This window comes from Mytilus edulis, chromosome 2, assembly GCF_963676685.1.
Source record: "Mytilus edulis chromosome 2, xbMytEdul2.2, whole genome shotgun sequence".
Taxonomy (NCBI): Eukaryota; Metazoa; Mollusca; class Bivalvia; order Mytilida; family Mytilidae; genus Mytilus; species Mytilus edulis.
The window spans coordinates 39,952,924-39,969,831 of record NC_092345.1 but is presented as its reverse complement, the minus strand read 5'-3'; the positions used below and the strand labels follow the sequence as shown (position 1 = coordinate 39,969,831).

Genomic DNA, 16,908 nt, shown 5'->3' with positions numbered 1-16,908 from the left:
TTGTGTTCCAAAATTGTACCAAACTATAGCAAAGTTTTTGCTTAACTGACTTGATAACAAAGTCAAGCTTTACTTCCAAATTATGAATATTTCAGCTTTTTTGAAAAAAATAATGTATGTGTATGGATGAATTAAAGCATTCAATATTATTAGTGAACATGTTTTTGTTACACATAAAGGTATCATATAGTAAACCATCTTTCATATTGTTTTTTTTTTTTTTATTCTAAACAGATATTTCATAATTGATAATACAACTGAAAAATATAAAGGGAATATATTAAGCTCTCCTAGCACAGCTATAAAGTTAGAACTATTTGTTTAACCTAAAATATATTTCATATATTTCATATATTTCATATATTTTAAATTGGATTCATCTAAAAAATCGTTCATATGTAAAGGTGCTGTAATAAATATTCACTTTCTTTCTTAGGCATGCTGCAGAGATAGTTTTGAACATTCCTGTAATTTCACTGCCATTCATTAAAGAAGGTTTTATTGTATGGTCATATATATATCTGTTTATATATAAAAATTGTTGAGTTAGATTACTGACAAATGAAAAATACATTGTGTATAAAAATAACAATATAACATCTACACACGCTTAAAAAACACGTGTCTCATGTCTATCTCTAGATTAGCCTTCCGTGACAAGGTAACACTACGACTATTGAAGTTATATTTTAATATAGCGGATGTGGTCGAGTGGTCTAGAGCGCTGGACATGAGGCTAAGCGATTGGTGCTGTAGTGTATCAAAAGTGTGAGTTCGAATCCCGCTGAGGGACGAACAGAAAATTGTCAGTAGAAAATCTAACTCTAACACTGTTTGGAGTAATTTTCAGACTATATATATATATATATATATATATATATATATATATATATGAAGTTCGCCATTTGAATATTGTTTATAGTGATTTTTTGTATAACTCTCCCTTTCCATGCTTAAAAAGTCAATATACATTTTAAACCTAGATACTTATAATTGTAAACACATTCTATTATATCTTTTTCGCAATACAAATATTCTTTTAAAAGTTTTCCAGGTTTGTTAAACATATTAACTTTGGTTTTAGATAGATTGACCTCTAAACACCATTTTACAGTACAGGATAAACTATCAAGTCGTTTTTGAAAGACTTGCCTTGGAACTAGACAAAAAATAACAAGATTCTCTGCATACCTGAGGCAGTCAATTCTGCGGTCATTTATATCAACAGCATCTGGGCTTTCATTAAATCCATCCGGTTAAATTCATTTATAAAAATCTTGAAAAGGTTGGGATTCAAAATATCCCCTTAGTTTACTCTAATTTGGGAATAAAAATTAGAAGTAAGCACATTGTCTATTTTAGCACATAATTCACTTTTATTGTACATATCTCTCACGATTGCATGGAAATTACTACCTATGTTTGGCAGCAAAAACACACGTTTTTCAAAACGATGGATGGAATAATGAAAACGGAAAAGATCAATCTTCAAATCGGTCTTAAAAGGTCTATTTCCAGATATCAATGTAGTTTTAAAAAGATCAATCTTATTTGAATCGATCTTTTTTCAAGTGTAAATGCTTAGATCGATCGCTTTTTTCAGGTGAACGTTATATTTAGATATAAAAATAAATCTGCGCATGTTCGGAGTGTTTAAAAATGATGGATGGAATACAAAGTAAACATAGATTCGTTTTTTTTTTTATTATCTTCTATTTGTTCTATTTGTTTGCTGCAAATCCTGATTTTCAAACCCATTGGCCGTTCGTTATTGAGCGAAAGTCTACACACATATCTTTGTTTAATGACTTGTGATGTATGATCCAAAATAATGATTAATAAGTCCATACGAAATTCCAATGAGCAAACTATTTTCTCAATGATTTTGCAATGTGTTATAGTTCGCGAGAGATGCAGAATTTCCTTTACTATTCTATTTTTAGGATTATTTGTTTACGAAAGGTAATTTATGGTCAGATCGGTTCTTTTTATGTTGTAGTGTAAACGCATTGGATTAAATAAGATCGATCTCGTCAATTTAGGATACATTATTTTCTTTAAATGCTTCCAGAACTTAACTTATATTAGACTCTTATAAATAAGTATCACATATAACTGTTTCAAATCCCACAATCACGGGAATAACTAAGTTCGGGTACATGCATGTTTTGTTTATCAAATGTGAATCAAACCTGAAAATTCGGTGTAAACAATATTTTTGTAACTCGCAACCATACATGTCAACCTCTGACAATGGGAAATCATGTCATGACATGACATGATATGTCAAAAAGCGTGTGAAAACGCGTGACGTAGATGCGGACTTATTAATACTTACAAATTTGTGAATATAAAAAACAATACATATTCTACTGTGAACTTTTATTGTATTAAGCAGTGGTCTGTTATGTTGCTTTTAAAGCACCACCACTAGCTATAGGCATATATTCAAAACAACTGCCAGTTTTAAGTTTAGTTACATTTATTTGATAATAGCACACAATACAAATGTCAAGTTCTGATCAGAATTCAGTGTCAATTTCTTTATAATTGAAAAGGCTCTCCCACAGTAGGAAATGATATTTGACTGAATTAGCTTCATCAAGATTTGAAAGAATGTCATAATGTTGGTTTTTTTTGGCAATGCAAAATGTCATCTATTATCTCTGCCATTGTTCCCATTGCTATTGCCTGGTTAAAACTGGGTAGTTCATCAGACGAAAGCTGGTACTATGAGAGCTGATCCAACAGTTCTGTGATATTTTTATCCCCATGGCCTGTAGAAATCTGTTTGTCCATATAGAAAAATAAACAATACGGCAGCCAACAATTACTTCGCATTTTTCGGTATTTATTGCCGAATAAGGAAAAAACCCGAGAATAGCGATATCACTAACGACCAAAAAATGAAAAGAACAAAAAAGCGTGTAATTGCGTGTAAAGTGGTGAAAAGCGTGTTCACGCCATGTGACAAAATCCTCGCGTGTAAACCGTTGAAAAAGCGTGTATTACACGCGAATATCATGTCACTTGACATGTATGCTCGCAACTCGACTTTCCTTGCTCGCAACTCGACTTTTGTAACACTCAACTCGACTTTTGTAACTCGCAACTTGACTTTTGAAACTTGCAACTCGACTTTCGTAACTCGCAACTCGACTTTCGTAACTCGCAACTTTACTTTCCTAACTCGCAACTCGACTTTTGTAACTCGCAACTCGACTTTTGTAACTCGCAACTCGACTTTTGTAACTCGCAACTCGACTTTCGTAACTCGAAACTCGACTTTCCTAACTCGAAACTCGACTTTTGTAACTCGCAACTCGACTTTTTCAACTCACAACTCAACTTTCTTAACCTGCAACTCGACATTCTTAACTCGCAACTCGACTTTCTTAACTCGCAACTTGACGATAAGAAACCCTCTGTTTTAAGCCATTTGCTCATATGGGTGTAAAATGCTTTTCAATAAAGTTTAAAGTTAATATTCTGTATGAGTTTTTTCCTGATTCCTGGCGTACCCTTTCCAGACGGCCATAGCAATTCCAATGGTGATTCAGTTATGATGTCGTTGAAACAACGTTAAATTACGGGAAACAATAGACGACGTTTACGTTTGTTATTACCTCTTCTGAAACTGTTGGATATGCAATTGAATCATTTCAAAACATGACGTCATACAAATGAAACCGCTAAAGTTAAAAGTTTTCTGTCACATGAACCATCGAAATTCGTATGATATTGTATTAAAACTGATTTTTTGAGGTAGGTTTTGTTTTACTTTCCTTACTACTGTATTTTTGCATATTTACTAATTTCAGAAAGGCTCCTTAGTTACAAAAGGTCAACTTTAGATTTGACGGAAGCTTACGAGAAAAATTAAAAATGGCAAACGTTGGGTTTGAGAATTAGAAGAATTAAACAGTTTTTTTTTCTAGTGGTTATTCACGAAATAACCCATGCAAGCTACGGATTTATTAAGATATTTGAGCTTTATCTAACAGGGAGTAAAAAAGATCAGCCAAACACACACCAAACCAACCCTCGCTTCAGTATTTTAATGACTGTATTTGTTCTATTAGAATCGAAATAATTCATGGAAGCCATAGATTGTTGGAAATTTACACATGGCCTGAGCCATGATATTCTTTAATCTTATCCCTTGCTAACACTCAGGATAAAATCGAATATTATGGGCCAGGCCATATGTTAATTTCCAACAATCTATGGCTTCCATGAATTATTTCTTAAATCACATTATAAATTCCACTTTTGGATATTAAAAAGGTCAATAATGCAACAACGAGAAGAGCTTAAATTGTGAAAATTGAACTTGACCTTCATAACATCCTAGGACACACCATATCTAGATTAGAAAAAAAAATCATCTTAAGCTTTTTGTGTCATTGAACGGACATGGTTTAGCCGCCGCCCGACCGCCCGCCGTACATCCCCAAACAATAACCGATTCTCAATTCAAAAATCCGGATAAAATAAAAACTAGAGGCTCTTCAGAGCCTGTGTCGCCCATCTTGGTCTATATGCATATTAAACAACGGACACAGATGGATTCATGACAAAATTGTCTTTAAGGGGTCAACTGACCATTTTGGTCATGTTTGACTTATTTGTAGATTTTACTTTGCTGAACATTATTGCTGTTTACAGTTTATCTCTATCTATTATAGTATTCAAGATTATAACCAAAAACAAAAAAAAATCTTTAAAATTACCAATTCAGGGGCAGCAACCCAACAACAGGTTGTCTGATTCATCTGAAAATTTCAGAGTAGATAGATCATGACTTGATAAACAATTTTACCCAGTCAGATTTGCTCTAAATGCTTTGGTTTCAGAGTTATAAGCCAAAATCTACATTTTACCCCTATGTTCTATTTTTAGCCATGGCGGCCATCTTGGTTGGTTGGCCGGGTCAACGGTTTACAGATTTCTGTAAAAGTTAACGACAACAGAAGCCAAGTAGTGAGAAAAGCTTTAGGCCAGGTGAGCTAAAAAATCAATCCTCATTCCAAAAAACTATTTTTGAAAAAATTAAGAAGTATGAACCTTGGAATATGGCCCCTGTTTTGCCAATAATTCCGGAACCTTTGAGGGAATTACCTACAAACTTAATCCAAACATTCTCTTTGTGATATTAAACCTTGTGGTAAAATTTCCAGAGAGATCCATTCACTTACACAGCAGTTATTGTCCTGAAACTACAAAAATGCTTGTTTTGGCCCCTTTTCAGGCCCTCATTCATTAAAACTATTGGTACCTTAAACCCAGGCACAGTGACTAACCAATGCAAAGAAAACTAATAAAATACTTTCAAAATTCTTTTTAACTGATTAATTATTAAAAATGTTGATATACAAAGGAACTATATGCAAGTGTATATATAAAATAAAAGAGTTGTTCCATCAATCTGTTCTTCAATTAAGTGCAAATACCAGGTCAAAAATTGACAGTTGATGATTAAAATGGTGTTTAAAGTTTCTACAAGTCATAGAAACACATAATTATCTTCATGATATGTCTTCGAACTTTTGCACCATCTCCAAATTTTGATTCAGCCATCAAAACTACTCATCTATCTCCTTTTGAAGACAATCTTCCATTGAAATCTTTTGATATTCTTAGAATAGTTAAACACTTACCTTTTTTGATGCTAACATAGATGTAATCAAGCAAAGATGGGGTGTCATGAACAATTTCAATCTCATTATCATGATAGCCATAAGTGTGAATGCTGCACACTGGAACAGGTTATACACAATCTACAAACATAAAGTCTTTCAAATCTTTCTCATATTTACTCTAATGCAAGATCAGCAGATAATAAAATGCAAACCTTCATTTTTGCCTCTGATTATGATTTATTCAAAACAGTTTTATATGCATCCAAAATTTGTTTCTCCATTTACTGTGTAAGAGCTTTGTCAAACTAAAAGAACAGATCTTTTTCATATCACTAACTGTAAAAATACACAAATACATATGTAGCAGAGATCAATTACTCAGCATATATGGGGGAAAAAGTCCATGGGACACAGATGATGCCCCCACTTGCATATGATTGATATAAAGTTATAAAGGGATACAACTGAAGAACAGTATAATTAACCCTATCCAAATTTGTACTTATTCTGATTGATTTTGATTTTTGGTGTAATTAACGCCACTTTTAAGCACTGCATTTAGGCTATTTCGTGGCAGCCATTTTTCATTGGAGGAAGAAGCTGGAGTGCCAGGAGAAAACCACTGGCCTTCGATAGGAAAACTGACCATCCTAATCAATTAAGATTAGATTGCGGTGCACCCACACGAGCAGGGTTCGAACTCACAACCTCAGTGTTGAGTGGCTAGTGATTACAGTAGTAACTACTTATACCACTCAGCCACCGAGGCCCCTAATTGTCTGAGTTTTGTGGTTATAAGTATTGTGTATAAGTTTCATAAAAATTTATTGATTCAAACTTAATTTCGAGAACGGAAACAAAAAACTCAGCAATTTTTTCCATTGGTAACTCTACAAAATTTAGTGACAACCCCAAAATTCAAAATTTATCTGTTTCCTTTTGTAAAATGTTGTACAGTTTAAGAAACATCAATACACTCAAACACGAGTTGTTGTCTGAAAACTAGAAACATGCTAGTATTATACCCTTTTTGGCGCTAAATTTCTGTATGGTTTGACAATTACCTCCAAAATAAATCCCAACCTTTGACTTTTGCAACCCTAACCCGGTGTCAAAATTTTAATTCAAAATCAAATAAACAGCTGCGCCATCAGTACATAATATGCCCGTCACATTTTCAAATAATAAAGTTCAATTACTTCTCAGTCATGATAGAAATTTATGAAAATCAAAAGGGAGCTTACATCAATAGATATAAACATTTCACCAGTTTCATGAGAATTGATTTTTGAGTAATTGTCTGAAAATTGGAAAATCAACCATTTATTAATGATTAAAACCCCACAACTCGAAAATATTTAATCTAAAATTTATAAAATTCTAAAGGGATCTTACATCAATAGACATGATAGATATAAACAATTCACCAAAGTTTCATTAGAACAGCTGAAGCATTTTTGAGTAATTGTCCGAAAACTAGAAAATCCCCCCTTTTTTAATGATAAATCCTGTAACTCGGAATCGTAAAATCTTATTCATAAAAAATTAAAAGGGAGCTCATGTCAATAGGTATGAACAATTCACCAAAGCTTAATGCAAATTTGTTAAAGTATTTTTGAGTTAATGTCAAAATTTTGACGATGGGCAGACCGACAATGGTATAACTTAATACATCCCAAAAATGGTCAAATGAAAAGTCAATCTTCATGTCTAAATGTTTGTCTTTTATCATCATGAATGACTTATAATTTCAATGTCATTTGGTCTCTTGTGTTGAGAATTGTCTCATTGGCAATCATACCACATCTTCTTTTCTATAATAATACATTTATAAAATAAATTGGGAATGTGTCCCGTGGGACACAGATGATGCCCCGCCACCATATAACCTTATAAAGGATCATATCTGGGCAAAGTAAAACTAAAGGCTCTTAAGAGCCTGTGTTGCTCACCTTGGTATATATATATGTGCATATTAAACAAAGATGTATTCATGACAAAATGTCTTGGTTATGGTGATGTTTGTAGATCATACTTTACTGAACCTTCTTGCTACTCACAATTTGCTCCATCTATAATGAACTTGGCCCTTAAGTTGCAGAGGAAAATATTTTGTAAAAATTTACAAAAATTTACCAAATTAATGAAAATTGTTAAAAATTGACTATAAAGGGCAATAACTCCTTAAGGGGTCAATTGACCATTTTGATCATGTGACTTATTTGTAGATCTTACTTTGTTGAACATTAATGCTGTTCACAGTTTACCTCTATCTAAAATAATATTCAAGATAATAACCAAAAACAGCAAAATTTCCTTAACATTACCAATTTAGAGGCAGCAACCAAACAACGGGTTCTCCAATTCATCTGAAAATTTCAGACCAGATTAATATTGACCCGATAAACAATTTTACTCCAGGTCAGATTTGCTCTAAATGCTTTTGTTTCAGTGTTATAAGCCAAAATCTATATTTTACCCCTATGTTCTATTTTTAGCCATGGTGTCCATCTTGGTTAGCTGGCGAGGTCAACGGACACATTTTTAAAACAATATACCCTAATGATGATTGTGGGCAAGTTTGGTTAAATTTGTCTTACTAGTTTCAGAGGAGAAGATTTTTGTAAATGATAACAAAAATTTAAGAAAAATTGTGAAAATTGACTCTAAAGGGCAATAACTCCTAGACAGGGCTATGAATCAATCAAATTAAGGTCATCAATCAAGAAATTTTACAGTTGCCATCATGAGCTGATTGGCCATTATGACAAAAGTGTGTCAGAAATCATATCTGATATTCTTCCTCAGTCATAATAACCTTTCATCATTTCCGGACTGAACAAAGAAATCACACGACGGGTGCCGTATACGGTGCAGTAAATGCTTACCCTTCCGGAGCACCTGATTTCACTCCTGGTTTTTAGTGGAGTTCGTGTTGCTTCTTAATTATTATTTATAACTGTTGATGTAAATGTCCTTTGGTTTTTGTGAGTCTTTGTTTACTCCTTGGTTTTGATTGTTATTGTCTTAAGGGGTCAACGGACAATTTTGGTCATGTTCACTTATTCGTAGATCTTACTTTGCTGAACATTATTGCTGTTTACAGTTTATCTCTATCTATAACTAGAGGCTCTCAAGAGCCTGTGTTGTTCACCTGTTACTGTATTTACTGATGTCGGCCATCTTGGTTGGTAGGCAGGGTCATTAGACACTTTTAGAATAGATACCCTAGTAATGATTATGGCCAAGTTTGGTTAAATTTGGCCCATAGTTTTAGTTACAAAAATGACGAAAAGTTGTTCAATATTGACTATAAAGGGTGATAACTCCTTAAGGGGTCCTCTAACAATTTTGATCATGTTGACTTATTTGTAGATCTTACTTTGCTGAACATTATTGCAGTTTACAGTTTATCTCTATCTATAATAATATTCAAGATAATAACCGTTTACAGTTTATCTCTATCTATAATAGTATTCAAGATAATAACCAAAAACTGCAAAATTTCCTTAAAATTACCAATTTTAGGGCAGCAACCCCACAACGGTTGTCAGATTCATCTGAAAGTTTGTGAGGGGATAGATCTTATTCTGATGGACATTTAAATATTGAAAGATTTGCCCTTAATGTCTTAGTTTCAAAGATATAAAGCAAAAACTGCATTTTACCACTATGTTCTAATTTTAGCCATGTCGACCATTTTGTAGGCGGGGTCATCGGACACATTTTTAAAACCATATACCGGATAAGTTTGGTTAAATTTGGCCAAGTAGTTTCAGAGAAGAAGATTTTTGTACAAGTTACAAAAAATGACGAAAAGTTGTTAAAAATTGACTATAAAGGGCAATGACTCCTTAAGGGGTTGACTGACAATTTTATGGTTAGATTTGATCTAAATGCTTTGGTTTCAAAGATATCAGCCAACATATACATTTTACCCCTGTGTTCCATTTTTAGCCATGGCGGCCATCTTGGTTGGATAGCAAGGTCATCGGACACATTTTTTAAACTAGATACCCCAAGGATGATTGTGGCCAAGTTTGGTTAAATTTGGCCCAGTAGTTTTAGAGGAGAAGACTTTTGTAAAAGTTTACAAACGACGGACGACGGACGCGGGACGTAGGACGCCAAGTGATGAGAAAAGCTCACTTGACCTTTCAGGTCAGGTGAGCTAATAATATTCAAGATAATAACAAAAAAATGGCAAAATTTCCTTAAAATTGCCAATTCAGGGGCAGCAACCCAACAACCAGTTGTACTATTCGTCTGAAAATTTCAGGGCAGATAGATCTTGACTTGATAAACAATTTAACCCATGTCATATTTGCTCTAAATGCTTCGGTTTCAGAGTTATAAGCCAAAATCTTCATTTACCCTATGTTCTATTTTTAGCCATGGTGACCATCTTGGTTGGTGGCTGGGTCACCAAACACATTTTTTAAACTAGATACCCCAATGATGAATGTTTTTTTTTTTTAATGGCAGTCATTGCAATATTAATGTTAAAATGGGCTGAATTTTGTGGCTTGATGTGTAGAATAATCCTGCTTTTTATCTTTGGAAACTTTCAAGTATTAGAAACATTACATTAAAAGATGCCAAAATTGTCAGGAGTGCAACACTTTTTCTTGACATTTTGAAAAAAAAAGTTTTTTTGAAAGACACAGTAACTTGTAATATGATGATATGTGCCATAGATTCTTATGTATATTACAACTAGTATATCTTAGTGATGATTTCAGCTCAGAATGAAGCTTATGCATTGAACCGTTTTGATACAGATGTGTTTTGAAAAAAGTTGTGCCATGTCAGGAGTGCAACAAAAAAAATATTACTGAGGAAAAGAATGATTTTTGCTCAAATAACTAACACCCAAACATAAACAAAAGTCAAACCTGTAAATCAAACATGTCCTTTCTAGAATAAATAGTTCATTTACCTGATTATTGATATAAATAATGTGTGAAAGTCTAGTAAATAAGGTCTTCCTATAAGTGTCAGGAGTGCAACTTTGAAGTTTAAAGACTCACACTGTAAAAATACAAACTTAAACCCAATATATGGTTCTGTTTTATTTTTCAAAAGATACTATACTAGATATAAGATTGCACCCAAAGAGTAGTCTGATAGACAAGGAATTTTTCATTAAGAATCATTTCTTGTGATGTTATACCGCAGTCCCATTAGGCCACAATCGCACTACGATCTGTGAAAAAAATGCAAATTTTGATGATCGTAGTACGATCATGTAGATCGCAGTAAGGTCGTATCAAGGTCGTGGTGAAGTCTTCAAGATCGTGATGAGCGTGGCCAACTTATAACATGTTCAAAACAATTGTGGTGCGGTCGTGGCGAAATCAGGTCGTAGTAGAGAGCGCACTAAGATCGTAGTAAGATCGCTTAGGTTGCTAAAACATCGTAGTGAGAGCGTATTAAAAGTGTGATTCTATTCGTAAAGACTGCGCTACGATCTCACAGGGACGTTATTACGACCTCACTACGACCATCACATTCTCACCGCGACCCAACTACGCTTCCACTACGACTATATCACGCTGATCACGACCATAGTACGATTCTAGCATGCCCTTGCCGTCCTCATCACGCTCTTCTTAACTATCATTTTCATTGTCATTTTCATATAAAATATATAAAAGATTTTGTTTGTCTGTATTATTAATTATCCATTTGCTCTAAGGGCTCAACCATGCTTCTAGTTTTTATATAGATTAGACCGTTTGTTTTCCCGTTTAAACGGTTTTATACTAGTATTTTATGGGCCCTTTATAGCTTGCTGTTCGGTTTGAGCCAAGGCTCCGTGTTGAAGGCTGTACCTTGGCCTATAATGGTTTACTTTTATAAATTGTTACTTGGATGGATAGTTGTCTCATTGGCACTAGTACTACATCTTCCTATATCTATTGACACATCTGTGTCATCTCTGCTATCGTTTACTAAAATATCGTCATTTCAGCTTTGTGGACCAGCAATGGGTTGTAATTTAGGTTGGATTGGTTGGTCCGACATCTCTGCTTGATAAGAATTCGTTACTTTGCTCCCTCTGCCTCTACATCAACCCCTACCACCATGCCCAAGTGTTCTAGTAGATTTTGGTGGCATGACTGTATTGTTTCCGAGAAATCTATGTATTAATCAGAAATAGAAGGAATGGAACTGTATTGATATTGAACACTATGTTGACGTTATTGCTGAGAACATAGTAAGATCGCAGTATGAAAGTAGTATAATCGTGGTAAGAACATGCTATACACGCAGTAGAAACGTGGTAAGATCGTGTTGCAATCGGATAACTCGTGGTATGGTCGTAGTGAGAAAGTGAATAGCGTAGAAAGATCTTGATAAGCGTAGTGAGGTCGCAGAATAAGTGCGGTGAGAACGTGGTATAATCGTAGCGGGATCGTTGTAGAAGCTTAATGAGGACGTAGTAGCATCGTGAAAGCAACGACAATTTATATTTTCATGCCGCTCATACCACGACCTCACCACGATCTGAACTTATTTTAGATCGCGGTGAGTGTGGTGCGATTGTGGTCTAGTGGGACTGGGGCTTTAGGAGTGTAATAGTTTTCAAATGACACTTTCTTGGACTTAAATTTTATGATAATCTCAGCTCCTAGTGACTTATTTGCATCTAAACATATTTTATAACTATTTAGGTTTCTTGTAGGAGTTATAATGAATTCTTAATTGTAAATTTCATAGAAGGACTTTGATCTAAGAATCATAGTTTGTCCCAAGCAAAAATTCTTTTAAAAATGACAATAAAATATATAATTTTAGAATTTAGGAAGCTGATTGTAATAAACTGTGCATTTTGATGAGAAATAACCATATTTCTGTCTGTGAGTTTCAAAAGTTTTATAATGGTTTAATTTTATACTAATTAAATTATATAACTGTAACAACTAACAATTAATTTTGTTGAACTCCTGACATGAATTTACCACAACAAGAAGTTTTGCATATATTCAATATTTTAATTTTAGAAAGTCTCGCAAATTTGGAGGTCATCTTGCAGATCCAACCTTAAAATAAATGAAAGATGGGAAAGATAGTTGATGAAACTAAACTAAATGAACTTACTTGAGAATAAAATCAGACAGACTAAGGGATCAAAACACACTATCAAAGTCAACATTGACTATAACTTTGATGAGCAGAAATTTGAGAAAAAATCTGCAAGAAGATCCACCTCAAAGACACACTAGACAAATATAATCAAAGAAAGAACAAAAAATGTAAAACTTTATTACTAAGACTTAAACAGGAATAAACCAAAAAACACAGATCTATAATATGTAAAAAAAAACATAGAGAATTTGGCAGAGATGATTTTTTTTTACACTAACCGAAAATAAATGCAAACCCACAGAAAAATGTCCAGTCGAGATATAAAAGTACAGGTGCAGATACACCATCTAAAGAAATCAGAAAGAGAAGATTAAGTATGGTGAAAATTTGTCCTGACAAACCCAAATCTTGCCCTAAAACAATTTAATACATCATATCCACAGCTACATCAAGGTAGTTGTAAGACCTAATCAGTACTGATGAAAGTGTGCTAGAAATTGAAGGGTGATTAAGTGGAAATAAAGTTGAGAGACCCTAAATAGATCTGGAAACATGAAAAGAAATTGACCTTTTCAAAAGGAATAGAGGCTACATGAAAACACTTAGACTTACAACTAAGGAACTCTTTGAAAATGTCATTTTCTTTTCAAAGTTTTTAGATCTTTAAGGAGTTCCTCAACTTTGTTTATACTTCAACATGTTTAAGACTCATCAATTTCTTGCACACAGCTGCCGTCAGTTCTCGTTAACTCTGACAACCATCTTGGTGCAGCTGTGGATATTATGTGCTCAATTGTTTTAGCACAAGATTTTTGATGGTCAGGCAGATAATGTCTTTTTCTTTGACTTCTCTTTCTGATTTCTCTAGGTATTGTTAGTGCATCTGAACTTTTGTTACATGACTGGACAACTTTCTGCTGGTTTGCAACTTTTTTTAGCCAATGTCAATTTTCTTCTTCATTTTCGTCGCCTGTGAACTTTCTCTGTTTTGTTTTCTTTTTCTTATATGTGTTTTAATTCTGATCAAAGTCTTTTGAATTAAGTGTTACATTGTTTTGTTTTCTTTTTTCTTTCTTTATTTATATTTGTCTAGATTGTCCTTCAGATTTGGATATTCTTTCAGTGTTTTTCTCAATTTCTACTTCTAAAATGTGCTGTTATGGTAAATTCATGTCAGGAGTGCAACACAATTAATTGTTTGTAATAACAATTATAATTAAAAACCAATTGTTCAGAGAACAATTGTAGGTCTTTCCACTAGAAAAGATCTTTTTTGATATTGAAATATTAAAAATCAGTTTAAAATGTTAGTTCCTATGGCTGTATGATGTATTTATATGAATTTAAAGCAAAGGTCAAAATCTAGAACGTCATATTAACCTATGACCTTGACCTCAATTTCAAGTTCACAAACCAAGGACCCTAAATCAAAAGACCCAAGGTCTTTAATATGTTTGGTTTATTAGTAATATCACTTTACGCGTAATTCTAAATGTAAGATGGGCAAAAACTCCTATTTATTGTCTGCGCACCCTTTCAATCAAAATATACAAGTAAGGACATGTCGCAACTAACAATTTATGAAAAATTATTTGTCGATATGTCATAAGGTATTTGAAAATAAATGAAAATAAGCCAAAATCAAAATTTAGAATATGACCTTGACCTTTGACCTTGACCTCATTTTTATTATTTTCGACCAAGGACCCCAAATCTAAAGACCCTATGTCTTTATCACTTATGGTTTACCATTTAGAAATGCATATCACTTAATTTAAGGGAAAAGGGGGAATAACTCTCATATGGAGTCTCCGTAAAGCTTCGGTCCAAATGAATATCCTAATCCTGAAGATGTAACGAGCAATTTGGTAAAATAAATTTGTCGTAATCTTTAACGGTTGCGAAGGAGTAGTGGCCACAAGAAAAACAGTGTTTGGGGAGATAACTCTTACAACGTAAAGTATTTTGTTACACAGTTGTAAATTTTTAAAGCGTATAAACTATACGATACCATATTCCAAATATCTAAGCGACATCTTTTGAAACATCAATAATACGCAAGAAAAAAAATTAGGCGGAAGAAAAAAAAAAAAAAAAATAATAATAATAATTAAAAACCAATTGTTCAGAGAACAATTGTAGGTCTTTCCACTAGTAAAGATCTATTTTGATATTGAAATATGAAAAATCAGTTTAAAATGTTAGTTCCTATGGCTTTATGGTGTATTTATATGAGTTTAAAGCAAAGGTCAAAATCTAGAACGTCATATTAACCTATGACCTTGACCTCAATTTCAAGGTCACAAACCAAGGACCTTAAATCAAAAGACCCTAGGTCTTTAATATGTTTGGTTTATGAGTAATATCACTTTACACGTAATTCTAAATGTAAGATGGGCAAAAACTCCCATTTATTGTCTGCGCACCCTTTTAACCAAAATATACAAGTAAGGACATGTCGCATATAACAATTAATGAAAAATTATTTGTCGATATGTCATAAGGTATTTGAAAATAAATGAAAATAAGCCAAAATCAAAATTTAGAATATGACCTTGACCTTTGACCTTGACCTCATTTATATTTTTTTGGACCAAGGACCTCAAATCTAAAGACCCTATGTCTTTATCACTTATGGTTTACCATTTAGAAATGCATATCACTTAATTAAATGGAAAAGGGAGAATAACTCTCATATGGAGTCTCCGTAAAGCTTCGGTCCAAATGAATAACCTAATCCTGAAGATGTAGCAAGCAATTTGGTAAAATAAATTTGTCGTAATCTTTAACGGTTGCGAAGGAGTAGTGGCCACAAGAAAAACAGTGTTTGGGGAGATAACTCTTACAACGTATATTCCAATTATCTAAGCGACATCTTTTGAAACATCAATACTACGCAAGAAAAAAATTTAGGCGGAAGAAAAAAAAAAAAAAAATAATAATCAGAACAAATACAATAGGTCTTTCCACGGAAAGGTGGAAAGACCTAATAATCAGAACAAATTCAATAGGTCTTTCCACGGAAAGGTGGAAAGACCTAATAATAATCAGAACAAATTCAATAGGTCTTTCCACAGAAAAGTGGAAAGACTTAATAATAATAATAATAATTAAAAACCAATTGTTCAGAGAACAATTGAAGGTCTTTCCACTAGTAAAGATCTATTTTGATATGGAAATATGAAAAATCAGTTTAAAATGTTAGTTCCTATGGCTTTATGATGTATTAATATCAATTTAAAGCAAAGGTCAAAATCTAGAACGTCCTATTAACCAATGACCTTGACCTCAATTTCAAGGTCACAAACCAAGGATCTTAAATCAAAAGACCTAATGTCTTTAATATGCTTGGTTAAAGAGTAATATCACTTTACGGGTAAACCTAAATACAAGATGGGCAAAAACTCCCATTTATTATTTGCGCACCCTTTCAACCAAAATATACAAGTAAGGACATGTCGCAAATAACAATTTATGAAAAATTATTTGTCGATATTTCATACGGTATTTGAAAATCAGTGAAAATAAGCAAATATCAAAATTTAGAATATGACCTTGACCTTTGACCTTGACCTCATTTTCATTTTTTCGGACCAAGGACCTCAAATCTGAAGACCCTAGGTCTCTATCACTTATGGTTTACCAGTTAGAAATGCATATTACTTATATCATTTACATAAGGGGAAATAACTCTCATATGGAGTCTCTGGAAAGCTTCGGTCCAAATGAATTGCCTAATCCTGAAGATGTAACGAGCAATTTGGTAAAATAAATTTGTCGTAATCTTTTACGGTTGCGAAGGAGTAGTGGCCACAAGAAAAATAGTGTTTGGGGAGATAACTCTTACAACGCAAAGTATTTGGTTACGCAGTTGTCAGTTGTAAAAGCGCATACACTTTACGATATCATATTCCAAATATCTAAGCGACATCTTTTGAAACATCAATACTACGCAAGAAAAAAATTAGGCGGAAAAAAAAAAAAAAAAAAAATAATAATAATCAGAACAAATTCAATAGGTCTTTCCACGGAAAGGTGGAAAGACCTAATAATCAGAACAAATTCAATAGGTCTTTCCACGGAAAGGTGGAAAGACCTAATAATTCAATAAGTATAACATGAAACCATTCTAAAACTTCTAAATTGAAATATGGTTATTTCCTAATCAAATGAC

The 16,908-nt window shown here is 33.2% G+C and overlaps 1 protein-coding gene across 1 annotated transcript in view; it reads right to left on the bottom strand.

Moving 5' to 3' along the window:
• The window catches only part of LOC139510159 (protein C-mannosyl-transferase DPY19L1-like), a 306,322-nt gene that overhangs the window by 106,987 nt on the left and 182,427 nt on the right, over nt 1-16,908 (bottom strand). Inside the window, exon 17 of the mRNA XM_071296510.1 lies at nt 5,661-5,780. Within this exon, the coding sequence (XP_071152611.1) occupies nt 5,661-5,780 (120 nt within the window). The remainder of the gene's footprint in view (nt 1-5,660; nt 5,781-16,908) is intronic.